Source organism: Elephas maximus, chromosome 2 (assembly GCF_024166365.1).
Source record: "Elephas maximus indicus isolate mEleMax1 chromosome 2, mEleMax1 primary haplotype, whole genome shotgun sequence".
Classification (NCBI taxonomy): domain Eukaryota; kingdom Metazoa; phylum Chordata; class Mammalia; order Proboscidea; family Elephantidae; genus Elephas; species Elephas maximus.
Window position 1 is genome coordinate 164,510,091 of NC_064820.1, and position 13,428 is coordinate 164,523,518.

Here is a 13,428-nt window from a genome sequence, read left to right on the forward strand (position 1 = left end):
AAAGATGTCACTTTGAGGACTAAGGTGTGCCTGACCCTAGCCATGGTATTTTAAATGACCTCATATGTATGTGAAAGCTGGACAATGAAAAAGGAAGACTGAAGAAGAGTTGATGCATTTGAATTATGGTGCTGGCAAAGAATATTGAATATACCGTGGACTGCCAGAAGAACAAACAAATCTGTCTTGGAAGAAGTACAGCCAGAATGCTCCTTAGAAGTAAGGATGGTGAAACTTCATCTCGTGTGCTTTTGGACATGGTATCAGGAGGGACCAGCCCCAGGAGAAAGACATCATGCTTGGTAAAGTGGAAGGTCAGCAAAAAAGAGGAAGACCCTTAAGATGGATTGGCACAGTGGCTGCAACAACGAGCTTAAACATAGCAATGACTGTGAGGATGGCACAGGACCAGGAAGTATTTCATTCTGTTGGACATAGAGTCATTATGATTTGGAACCAACTCAACGGCACCTAACAACAACAACAGTAGTATCCTTTGATGGTTTGGGCTTGAAATGAAGCTGGCATGGGCTGTCATGGTGTAATTGGTGATAATGTAGTATTGGGCTAGAGGACCAAGGACAATACAAAAGTTGCCCTGGATAATCACCCCTTGAGTCCCTAAAAAGGATTGTGCAGGGACAATTTCACAGAAGGTACAAATCATTGGTTATGCTTGATCCTCAGTCCTCAGCCAGGCTTTAGCTCCATGCCCCAGCATGACTGCATTAAAACTGGCTGTGTCCTTCAGTTACCTCCTCTGCCTAGGTAGGCAGGCCTGAACAGCTCAGAACCAAAGCCAGACAAAACGTCCATCCTCCCTGCTTCCCCAAGCCCAAGCCTGGGAGTTGGATCTCACCACCTCCCTGCCCGCAAGGAAGGCAGATTCCTGAAGGTAGCAGAAGGGAGCAGGGAACCCAGCAGGCTGCCTTTGCCCCAGGGCCCACCCTAGCCTTCTCAGGCCAAGACAGAAGCACCCAAGACCCTAGAGCCCCCTAAGAGTATTTGCAAAGGCCGAAAGAGCCCTATAACCTATCAAACAAAGCAGGAAAAAGGCCACACTCATCCTTAGTAGTCCCGTTGTTACTGCCATCAAGTCAGCCCCCAACTCATGGAGACCCCATGTGCGATAGAACAAAATGCTGCCCAGTCCAGCACCATCCTCATGATAGGTTGGGGATCCAGACTGTTGGGGTCCATAGAATTTTCATTGGAAAGTAGATTATCTGGAAGTAGATTATCAGGCCTTTCTTCCTTGTCTGTGTTAGTCTGGAAGCTCCACTGAAACCTATTTAGCAACATAGCAACATGCAAGCCTCCACTTAGAGATGGGTGGTGGCTGCACGTGAGGTGCACTGGCAGGGAATCAACCAATGGAAGGTGAGGATTCTACCACTAAGCCACCAATGTCCCCCCTCAGTAACCCTGGGTGCAGAGGATTAGACCTTTTAAACCCCTCACAGGCACTCCACCCTTAAAGCAGATGACCCAAGCAAAACTGTAGCATTCAAGGGAGGGCAGATGTTGTTAGGTGCCAACGAGTCAATTCTGACTCATGACAACCCCATGTGTTACAGAGTAGAGCTGTGCCCCATAGTTTTCTTGGCTGTAACCTTAACAGAAGCAGATTGCCAGGCCTATCTTCTGTGGTACCACTGGGTGGGTTTGAGCTGCCAAACTTTAGGATATCACTTAGGGTGCAAAATGTTTGCACCACCTCGGGATCTAGGGAGTTACATAAACCAAAAAAAAAAAACCCAAGCCCATTGCCATCAAGTTGACTCCGACTCATAGCGACCCCATAGGAAAGAGTAGAACTGCCCCGTAGAGTTTCCAAGGAGTGCGTGGTGGATTCAAGCTGCCAACCCTTTGGTTAGTAGCCGTAGCTCTTAACCACTACCCCACCAGGGTTTCCAGGGAGGTACATAGGGGCCAGTGTAAAGTGGGAGCAGGGAGAGAGCTTGGTGTTAGGAGGATAGCTTTGCTCCTGATCCACCAATGAAGGAGCAACAGAGGGAGCTAGAGACAAATCTTGGGCTCCCCCTAGAGGCCTCTGTGGATTCATTCACCCACCAAGCACTGCACCCGTGGTTTGTGCTGGGCACTGCACTGGGTGCGGAGATTCAGTGCTGACTGAGCAAGTGAGGCCCCTGCTGTCATGGAGTGGGAGTTTCTCGCCAGAGAGTGGAAAACACGAAACACACTTAGACTCAAACCAAAGGAGATTCTGGGGCCTGGTGTTAACCCAGCTCTCTGAGGGCTCTGAGTCCCTGCCTCTGCCTTTAAACTAGAGGGAGTGGGAAGCACCAGCTGGGACTTGGCTGACTGGTCTGAGCCTTGGGCCCATGCCAGCTGCCAGCTCAGGCTCCCAAGGCCAAGCTTCTGACTCCCAGAATGATAAAATTGGAAGACTCTAAAAACCAAACGAAACACATTGCCATTGAGTTGATTCCAACTCATAGAGATCCTATAGGACAGAGTAGAACTGCCTCACAGGGTTTCCAAGGAGCAACTGGTAAATTCAAACTGCTGACCTTTCAGTTAGCAGCCGTAACTCTTAACCACTATGCACCAGGTCTCTAGAAAAGACTCTGGAGGTCCCTTAATTCCATCTGCTCATTTCTCAGATGAGGAAACTGAAGCTCAAAAAGAGGAAAAGTCATCATCCATTTAAAACTAACTGGCATTTATTGAGCAGCTACTGTGTTAGGAGCCCTGATGGCTCAGTGGTTAAGAGCTCGGCTGCTAACCAAAAGGTCAGCAGTTCACATCCACCAGCCGCTTCTTGGAAACCCTGTGGGGCAGTTCTCCTCTGTCCTATAGGGTCACCATGAGTTGATGGAATTGATTCGATGGCACGGGTTTACTGTGCGTTAAACTTTGGGTCATATTTTTTTGTCACCTCACGTTTTTCACTCACCAATATGTTATAGACAACTTTTCAATGAAAACATACATATCTATAACATCTTTGTTTAATAAGTCCCCTCTGGAGTCCCTGGGTGGTGGAAACAGTTAAGTGCTGGGCTACTAACCAAGTTAGGGGTTCGAAACCCACCCAGAGGCACTTCAGAAGAAAGGTCTGGCTATCTGCTTCTGAAAGATCACAGCCATGAAAACTCTACAGAGCACAGTTCTACTCTGACACGCTTGGGGTCGCCATGAGTTGGCAACAATTTGTTGGCAGCTGGTTCCTATGTGTCTGATGCTCAGGTGGGACAGCCCCTTCCCACCACGAGAAGGAGTTTCCCATCCAGTCCCCAGGACCTGGGGCACTGGGGTCTCCCAGGACTAGGAGCAGCTCAGCACTTCCCATGGCCCATCCCACTAGAAGGCCTTGGGGGCCATGGGGCCCCCTGCGTGGGGCTGGAGTTTCAAGATATGCAGGGCAGGCTGTGTGAGCCTCCAAGAGGACAACCCCCCAGGGGAAAGAAGCGGGTGCTGGAAGGATCAGCACAGGCTGGCACATGGAGTCTATTTTCCGTGGTGTCTGGAATCAGGCCGAAGCTTCCTGGGGTCATTTTAACCAGTATCCACTCTAGAACAAGACCAAAAAAGGTAAGTTACTTACCACCCCAGACAGGCACATAACTAACCATTGGCCTTCATGAATTAGACCCTTAAAACATTCAAAGCTAAAGCTGCTTAAAGCACAGAATTGAGAGCAACCAAGTATTCTTGTACTGGGTTGGTGGCCCTTTTATTGAAATTAACTCTGAAGTGTTAGCTATTCTTACCCTTAAAAAAATAGCCTGAGCCCCTCAGCTGTCTTGGGGAAGGAGGGTATTTTTAGACCCCAGAACAGCTGGTTTAGGATTTGCTGCAGTAGTGGGGAAGGCCAGAGGAGGATTGAATTTCAAAAGGCTAATGGAGGTGGGGGAAGAAGTTGGCCTTCAGGGGTCAGGAGCCAGCATGGTCTGTCTACAGTGCCTTTTTTGATCAGCAAAGGGTCTTGATATAAGGCAGTGGTTCTCAAAGTGTGGCCTCCAGACCAGCAGCATCAGCATCACCTGGGAACCTGTTGGAACTGCAAAGTTTCAGCCCCCATGCATATACATGCAGAACCCATTAAATCAGAAATTCTGGAAACCCTGGTGGCGTAGTGGTTAAGAGCTACAGCTGCTAACCATAAAGATTGACCGTTCAAATCCACCAGGTGCTCCTTGGAAACCCTATGAGGCAGTTTGACCCTCTCCTTTAGGGTTGCTATGAGTTGGAATTGACTCGACGACAGCGGGTTTGGGTTTTGGGAGGCGGGGCCCGGTAATCTGTGCTTTAACAAAACCTACAGGTGATTCTGATGCCTCCGACGTTTGAGAACCACTGATACCAGCAAACCGTCTAACCAGGTCCCTTGGGGATGAGCCCGGATGAAAGAATAATCCACACAAGTGCTTCTCAACTCTTGAGTATCTGTTCAAAGCCAGGGATCCACGGCCCAGAAAAATTCACATTCACATAAGACTCTCAGGATCTCACTGGCCCAGATTAAAATTCCTTACGCTTTGGCAACCTAAGGCTCTTCTCTCCATCTAAGTCTGATCTACAGAGAATCTCGGAGTCGAAAGAGGCCTTATAGATCTCTGCTCCAACCACAGCAGAATCTCCTCCACAGTATCTTTGGGAAGCTCAGCTTTAGTTTGACACTTCCAGAGACAGGAGGCTGACTGCTTCCAAAGAGCCCATTTCCAAAGTGTGGAACAGAATTTCAAATTCTTGTAGAAACTAGACTTACTGAAACCTTTGGGGCTGAGGGAACCCCCGAATCTGTTGCCCTGAGATAATTTTTTTTTTTTTTTTTTTGGCTTTAACAAACGGAAGTGTATTCTCTCAGAGTTTAGGAGGTTAGAAGTCCAAATTCAGGGCGCCAGGTCTACGGGAAGGCTTTCTCTCTGTGTCGGTTATAACAGTGTCTGCACATATTTGAATGGGAGTAACTTTACAATTTTTTCCAACTGCAAGACTACAGAGGCAACATTATTGATGACAAGGGAAGGTCCTTGTCATCAATCTGCCCCTGGTCTAGAAGCTTCTCATTGCAGGGACCCTGGTCCAAATGACGTGCTCTGCACCGGCACTGCTTTCTTGGTGGTATGAGGTTCCCCCTCCACTGTTCACGTCTCTCTTTTATATCTCAAAAGAGATTGACTCAAGATACAACCTAATCTTGTGTGGATTGAGTCCTGCCTCCTTAACATAACTGCCTTTAATCCTGCCTCATTAACATCATAAAGGTAGGATTTACAACACACAGAAAAATCACATCAGATGACAAAATGGTGGACAATCACATAATACTGGGAATTATGGCCTAGCCAAGTTGACACACATTTTTGGGAGACACAATTCAGTCTATAACAGATGCCAATCAGATATAATCACTCAACCCCAGAGATCTGTGATGCAGGAAAAGAAGCGTATGTTTATAATTTAGGAAGACATTCTCTGTGTGCAGTACCCGTAGAGGTCAAAATGGGCCATTAGTCACATTAAAAAAGGGGGTTAACAAGAGAGTTCAAGTGAATGCCCCAAAGCAATCACCAGAGTTTGGTTCAGTCTCACATCTCCTATCCCCCAAACGTTCTGTCAGTTTCCAATAGCCTGAGTCCAGAGTACCTCCCAGTGCTGACCTAGTCATCAAGCAGAGTGACTAAGTCAGTCCATTTTCAGGCCTCGCCTCATTGCCTCAGCCAATGTGTTGGCATTCTTTTTTTTTTTTTTAATTTTTATTGTGCTTTAAGTGAAAGTTTACAAATGAGATAATCTTTAAGCCTTGAACTGAAACTATCTCACGAAGTCATCTATAATAAACTGAAGAGTTTAGCTCAACTAGTAAAGAATGTTCACCTTGAGCAATGTGCTATTTCAAAGAATGATCTATAGGGCATCAACTTGACAACAGTAACTCTAACACACAGAGAAGTTTAGGGAACAGAAGGTCTAAGTTAATGGTAGTAAAACCATAAGGGTGGAGAGCTGGAGAATGGTGACACAATACAAAGAATGTAACCAATGTCATTGAACTGGACATCTAAAAATGGCTGGATGGGTTATGTTTTGTCATGTATATTTTCCCCAAAGATAAGATGAAATAAACAGAACCCGTTTCCAATAATCGTTGACTTAATTAGATAGAGAAGCTCTTGTTAACTTGTATATTGGTTTATACCAACCAAGCTACAATAACATAGCTGAAATATAGGCTTATAAACTCAAAGAAAGAAGATGACTGTCCTAAATGTAGAAATGAATGCAGTATTTTTAACAGCCTGTTTCCATGTTGGAGTACTATGAGTGCTGGAAAATCCTCCCTTGTATTGATGTGAAATCTATCTACCTGGGACCTCCTACTCCCACCTTGGTTTTGGTTTCCAACCCACAAGGAGCAAACCCAAGGTCTTGCTTCACAAAAGCCTTTATTTTGCATTGGCCTTGATTGGCACGGGGAACGGGGTGCAGGGAGGACGGTCTCCGGCTACCAGCCTGGCTTTGGGCCTGGGCGTGCACAGGATCAGCCGGGCTGGGCTCAGAAGATGCAAGTGCAGCCCACAGCGATGGTCTCCATGACAGCGCGCTGGCGGCAGGGCCCGGTGCGCGGCGGCGACGGGCAGAGGCGGCGGCGCACCGGCACCTGGCTGAACACCGGTACGCTCACCATGCTGCGGTCCTCCTGCATGGTGAAGGGGTTCACACAGCCCAGGCACAGGCACCGCGCCTCCGGCAGGTCCACGGGAATGCGGCTGGGGTCGTGGTTGATGCTGCAGGGAGGCGGGAGAGCGCAGCGGGGAAATTGATGGGAAAAGAGCAAATAGGTGCCCACTCCCCATGCCCCTTCTCTTTCCTAAGCGGGGTTTTTTGGATTTGGTTTTTTCCCCTAACCGGAGTTTAAGGAGTCCTGGTGGCAGTGGTGCAGTGGTTAAGAGCTCGGCTGCTAACGGAAAGGTCTGAGGTTTGAACACACCAGCAGCTCCCAGTAAGAAAGATGTGGCAGTCTGCTTCTGTAAAGATTACAGCCTTGGAAACCCTATGGGGCAGTTCTCTGTCCTATAGGGTTCCTATGAGTTGGAATAAATTAGAGGGCAATTTTTTTGTTTGTTTGTTTGTTTTTTAAATAGGTTTAACCAGGGTTTTGATTCAGCAGCAAAACTGTGCTGTACTAAAAAGGGCAATAATCAACCTGTGTTCTTGGTGAAAAAATTGAAGGCCATGGAAGGCAACCCTATGGTTATCCCAGTTCAGGGTCATCAGGCAGTTACCAACCAATATTTACCCAACTTCCTTTTTCATCCAAGGTCCCTGGTGGCACAAATGGTTTTCACTTGACTAACCCGTACTAACCTAAAAGTTGGCCATTGGAACCCATCCAGCAGCACATGGAAGAAAGGCCTGGCTATCAGCTTCTGTAAAGATTGGAGCAGTTCTACTCTGTAATACATCATGCGGTTGCCCTGAGTCAGAACCGACTCCACAGCAGGGGTTTGGTTGGGGTTCCTTTTTCATCTAGTAGGAGGCCCATCCTAGTACTGGATTGTGCTGTACGGGTCACAGAGAAGACCTCGCTTTGCTTCCCCCATCCTCCCATTTGTTTATATTCTTGGGAATCTTAATGCATGGGAAATAATCTGTGCTCACACTGCTGTCTGATTGCCATTGAAGGAGGAGTCAGGTGGCCTGAGTTCTATTTCGACTCAGTCTCCATTCATTGAACAGATATTTTTTACAAGTGCACATGTGAGTGATTCTGTCCTCGGCGTTGGGCATTCACTGATGAATTATACAGACATGTTGCCTCCTGGTGCCCTCACAGGGACTTTCTTAGTGACATTTCCTTCCCTATGCTTCAGCTTCCTCACCTATTAAATGTGTGTGTGTCAGGGGTGGACTCAACCTATGGACCTACAGCATCAGCATCACCTGGGAATTTGATAAAAATGCAGATGCTAGTCCCCAAGCCAGACCTCCTGAATCAGGGTCTGAGTTTTTACAAGATTCACAGGTGATCCATGGACACTATAAAGAGTGAAAAGCCTGTAGGAGAAGGATATGGAATATGTGGCTAATTGCTTCCCTGAATAACTGCCTCCTTTGCCATGAGACCAGAAGAACTAGATGGTGCCCAGCTAACGTTACTGAACATTTTGATTCCATAGAAGAAGCCTGATCAAAAGGGTGGGGGGAATACAGAACAGAATTTTAAACTCTATGGACTCTATCTAGACTTCTGGAGCCATGGAGAATGAATGAACCCCTGAAACTATTGTCCTGAGATAATCTTTAAACCTTAAACCAAGAATATCCCCTGAAGTCATCTTAATACTGAACAATAGTTTAGCTTAACTAGTAAGAAATGTCTGCCTTGAGCATTATGCTCTTTTAAGAACTATCTATATGGGATCAAATTGACAACAGCAACTTGAAAAATTTGATAGAAACCTTAGGAGGAAGTGAATTTATGTTAATGAAGGAGGACCAACTCAGAAAAGGAGAGTGAGAATGGTTACACAACTCTAAGAATATAATCAATGTCACTAAATTATACATGTAGAAACTCTAAAAAAAAAAAAATGAGAAGCCTGGCTTTGGAGGATTTTTAAAACCCAAAAATCTGTAGAACTGCCCCACAGGGTTTCCAAGGCTGTAATCTTTATGCGAGCAGACTGCCACATCTTTCTCCCACAGAGCAGTTGGTGGGTTCGAACCACCATCCTTTCAGTTAGCAGCCAAGCACTTAACCACTCACCACTGGGGCTCCTTGGAGGATCTTTGCGGCCCTTCCAATTGTCACATTCTAGTTATGCTGTCAAATACGGAAGTCATTAGCCACGTGTGGCTCATCAAATTCAAATTAATCAAAATTAGTTCCTCAGTCACACTAGCCACATTTCAAGGGCTCAATACCCACCGAAGGCTAGTGGCTACCATATTGAACTCCCCATCATCACAGAAAGTTCTACTGAACAGTGCTATTCTGAACAGTCCCAGAATGTAACTTGTGTGACCAGGAAATTTGTGGCCTGGGTTTGTGAATGAGGACACTTTGGGTCAGCCCATTTCTTCATTATTCCTTCAACACATGTATATTTGCAGCTTCTCTGTACCAGGCACTATGCTAGGAGGTGGAGCTACAACCAGGGTACAGTGGTTTTGATTCCCATCTAGGGGCAGTGGTCTTGATTCCCAAACTGGGTGATGCTTTTGAATCATATGGAGATATACAAAGTATGGCTTTCTGGGCCTCCGCCCTAGAGATTTATATTGGGTGGGGCATGGGAATCTGGATTTTAAAAGCTCCTTAGGTGATTTGGGAAACCCTGGTGGGGTAGTGGTTAAGAGTTCACTGTTAACCAAAAGTCGACAGTTCGAATCCACCAGATGGTTCTTGGAAACCCTATGGGGCAGTTCTACTCTGTCCTATAGGGTTGCTATGAGTTGGAATCAACTTGATGGCAACAGATTTGGTTTGGTTTTTTCTTTTTTTTTTTTAGGTGATTTGGGGCCTGGTGGTGCAGTGGTTAAGAGCTACAGCTGCTAACCAAAAGACAGGCAGTTGGAATCCACCAGCTGCACCTTGGAAACCCTATGGGGCAGTTCTACTCTGTCCTATAGAATCTCTATGAGTCGGAATCAACTCAGTGGCAACGAATTTGGTGTTTTGTTTTTGGTTTTTAGGTGATTCTGATGCAGGCATTGGGAAGGTCCCAGTCTAAAGTGAAAGACAAACATGAACGCATCCAGCTTCATACCACATGGAAGGGCTGTAACAAGTATGTACAAATCACCATGGGAGCTGAAGGATGTGACACTCGGGGAAGACCTTGCAGACACTTCAGCTGCGATTTGATAACATAATGTCAGTGCTTTGCATGGAGATCTCTTCTAACAGTGAGCCCACGAAATAGGCACTACTATCACCACCTTTTACAGTTCAGTCTCAGAGAGGTCAATTGACTTTCCCAAAGTCACACAGCTGGTAAAAGGCAGAGTCAGGATCAAACCCAGTCACTTGAACCTCTAAATCCAAGGTCTTAACCTTATAATAACCGTATCCCTCGGCCCACAGCCCAGCATGACACCCCCCAAAAAAACAGCCCAGCCTACCTGTAGCCCCAGGGTGATAGACTCCTCTTGTTGGACAGCCACAGCTGCAGGTTGACCTCACACTTCTTCCTGGCCAGCTCAGAGCTGTTCTTCAGCTGCGCCACCATCTCCCCAAGGTTCCTCTCATACTCCTCCATGCGGGTGTATGGCTTCGCCTGTGATACCAGGTCCAGTGGCATGTGGTGAGGCCCAGGGGCCAGGGTCCCAGGTCGCCCTTGCCCCTTCCTCTTGCCTTTGGGGTTTCTGGGCTGGCCCAGCCCCAGGAAGATGGAGATGGTAAGAAGGAACAGCTGGGGAGAAAGGACGCAGGTCAAAGGTGAGAGAGCTAGGTCTCTCTCGACTAAGACTCAGGGCCCAGGAAGGTGAGAGGGGAAGAGGAAAGATCTCTGTGTTGCCCACCCTTACCAGCCATGCCCTGGCCAAGACCCATGGGGCCATAGCCCATGTATACCAACACTTGCTAGGCACCAGACTCTGTAATTGGCACCAGGGATACAGCAGAGACACCTCCCTCTCCCTTCGCTCACATCCAACTCATCACTAAGGTACTAATACACTGCCTAAGAATCTCCCCACCCAACCACTTCTCCGTCTACTCCACCACCCTTGCTTCCTAGGACAATTCAACAGCCTCCTAGCTAGTCTCCCCAAGTTCACTCTAGCTCCTTCCAATCAGTTCTCCACACCGTAGCCAAGGACAGCTATTCAAGATGCAAATTCGATGATGTCACCCTCCTGCCTAACACCCTTCAGTGGCTTCCCATTGCCTTTCAAATAATAACTTCCATACTCAGGCCTGCCAGGCCATTTGGTCTGACCCCTGCTGAGCTCTCCCTCCTCACCTCACTCCCTGCTTTCTCTCACACCTGTGTTTCAGCCTCTGGCCTCCTCTCAATCCCTTACTCTCACCATAGTCCTTCCTGCCACAGGGACTTTGTACGTGCCTTTGCTGCAGAGTCCTGCCTCTCTCACCTTCTAAATGCCTTCCTGTCCCTCAGGGCTCAGGTCTGGTGTTACTTCCTTAGGGATGCCTTTTGGGCCTTCTTGGGCTTTCATAACACCGCACACCTCTCTGACATGACTGTAGTCTTAACAGTTTCTGTGTGTGAGTGTTATATCTGTCTGTCCCCCACTAAGCCACAGACCCCATGAGGGCAGGCCTTGCGTTGGTTTCCACATACTATTTTATCCCCTGTGTCTACATTGTAGGAGCCTTGGTGGTGCAGTGGTTAAACACTCGGCTGCTAACCAAAAGGTGAGTGGTTCAAACCCACCAGCCCCTCTGTGAGGGACAATGTGGTAGGCTGCTTCCATAAAGATTACAGTCTTGGAAACCCTGTGAGGCAGTTCTACACTGCCTATAGCGTTGCTGTGAGTCAGAATCGACTCGGTGGCAATGGATTTTTGTGGGAGGGGGGCCTGCATGGTGCCAGGCACTTAGAAACTTAGTAAACATTTGTTGAGTGAATAGATAACTATCACCATCCCTGACCTGCTGTAGCTTACAGTCCCGGTGGGAAAACAGATGGTCAGCACGAAAACAACACATAATTCTCACTAGTGACAAGTGCAATGAGGGGACCGTGCAGGGGTGTAGGTGGAGGGTAGCAGGGGCCCCCTTCCTAGCCTGGTGGCAGTGGAGTGGTCCAGGAAAGGCTTTCTGAGGAGGGACGTGTCAGGTGAGGTTTGCAGGATGAGAGGGAGGCAAATGTGGGCAGAGTGAGTCTGAAAGTCTCACAGGCAGAAGGCACAGTGTGAGAGAGGAGGCTGGAGTTGGTGAAGAGCTTTGCTGAAAGGAAACAAGTGTGGCTGAAATACAGTGGGCGGGAGATGTGTGTGCGATGACGCCGGGGAGGTGGGCAGGTCACAGGGCTGAGGGTTCCCTCTTGGACTCATCTCCATGACACACGTCCTCCCCTTCCTCCCCTTCCTGCCTTCTCCCCGCCCCCACCACCACCACAACCCTCTGCCTGTCCTACCCCCAGTCTACTCTTCACCCACTCGCACCCACCCTCACTGGCTGCCATCCCATTTCCTCCTCCCCAGAACCTGGAGCCTCAGGGAAGCCTCTGGGTCCCACAAGGACTGACTCAAGGGCCCAGCAGAAACCAGGTCCTCAGGAAACTGGGAGAGAAAGGCCAGGACTGGACTTGGGGTGGACCAGAAGAGAGGAACCCCTAAGTGATCTTTATCTCCCTACAAAATCCAGCCAGGTTCCATACCTGCACTGCATCCCTCAGCCCACAGCCCGACATGGCCGGTACCTGATTTGCCCCTGCTCCGCAGCAGGTTGTGACCCTTGGAAACAAGTTCTAGCATCGCTCTCTTGGCAGAGCCACTTCTTGGAGCAAAATCAGTGACAGTAATTCAAGTCACTAAATTCTTCCTTTTCGGTCCTAGATTCTGGTGCACAAAAATGTCTTGCTAACAATAGACTTTTCTCTTCTGAGATTCTCACGTGGCATTCTTAAACTCTGGCGCTCCACTCTGAGAAACCCAGAATAGAATCAAGGTCCCGGAGCTCACTTTGCAGACGGGAAACATAGAAACAGAAGGACTTGCCCAAGGCCACACAGCCCAGATCCCAGGACCCAGCACTCTTAGGAAAATTCCCAGTGACTGGGTCTGCCAGGATCTCCCCAGATGCCCCTGGCCTGACAGATAGGGCTTCAGTGTGGACGGGCTGGGCCCAGGTCAGGAGCCTGAGCTACTGGCCATGGCTGCAGGCTCTGAGGCCGTCTGTTTCTTCCTGGTCCTGGGGAGAGGACACAGGGAGAGCTCGCCCCTGCAGAGTCCAGGCCAAACAGAGGCAGCCATTAATCAATATGAAAGAAATAACAAAACACTCAGGCCCTCAGAAGGGGTGGGGGCGGGGGATGGGGAAGTGCCACGTACCAGGTTGTGCGGCCAATCCATCCCCCTGAGCGAGGCAGCCAGTTCGCCTGCAGCTGCCGCCTGCCTGGAACCCCAGATGCCGCTGCTGCCGCTGCTGAGAGAATGGCAGCAACAGGATGGAGTGAAGCAATTATAGCTCAACAGGGGGTTGTTGGGGGAGTGGGTGGGTGGGCTCGTCATCAACTGGGAGCCCTTGGCCCCCAGCTGGCTGGGCCTGGCTCAGCAGCAGGCGGTGAGGGGTGTTGGGGCAGGCCAGGAGCTGGGCCGAGGTGCCCAGGAGCTGTTGACCCAAGGACAATGCCCTGTGTGTCTGGTGGGGCTCTGGAGGGTGGCACCTCCGCCTGTGGCCTGCGGCCGGCCGCCCGGCCAGCACCCACAGAGCCAGCTGAGACAATCAGCTTCGTTTGCTTTGGGGATGGCCAGGGGGTAAAGGTG

General features: G+C 48.8%; 1 protein-coding gene across 4 annotated transcripts in view; it reads right to left on the minus strand.

Moving 5' to 3' along the window:
- Positions 1-6,407: 6,407 nt before the first annotated feature.
- Positions 6,408-13,428, minus strand: part of IL17B (interleukin 17B) — a 56,800-nt gene continuing 49,779 nt past the window's right edge. For 2 of the 4 annotated variants that reach the window (XM_049874038.1, XM_049874039.1), the window contains exons 2-4: positions 12,994-13,087; positions 10,099-10,388; positions 6,408-6,758 (exon numbers count right to left, since the gene is read on the minus strand). In XM_049874038.1, coding sequence (XP_049729995.1) covers positions 6,527-6,758; positions 10,099-10,388; positions 12,994-13,087 — 616 coding nt within the window. In that variant the 3' untranslated portion in view covers positions 6,408-6,526. The remainder of the gene's footprint in view (positions 6,759-10,098; positions 10,389-12,993; positions 13,088-13,428) is intronic. The other 2 variants (XM_049874040.1, XM_049874041.1) reach the window with 2 other exon arrangements.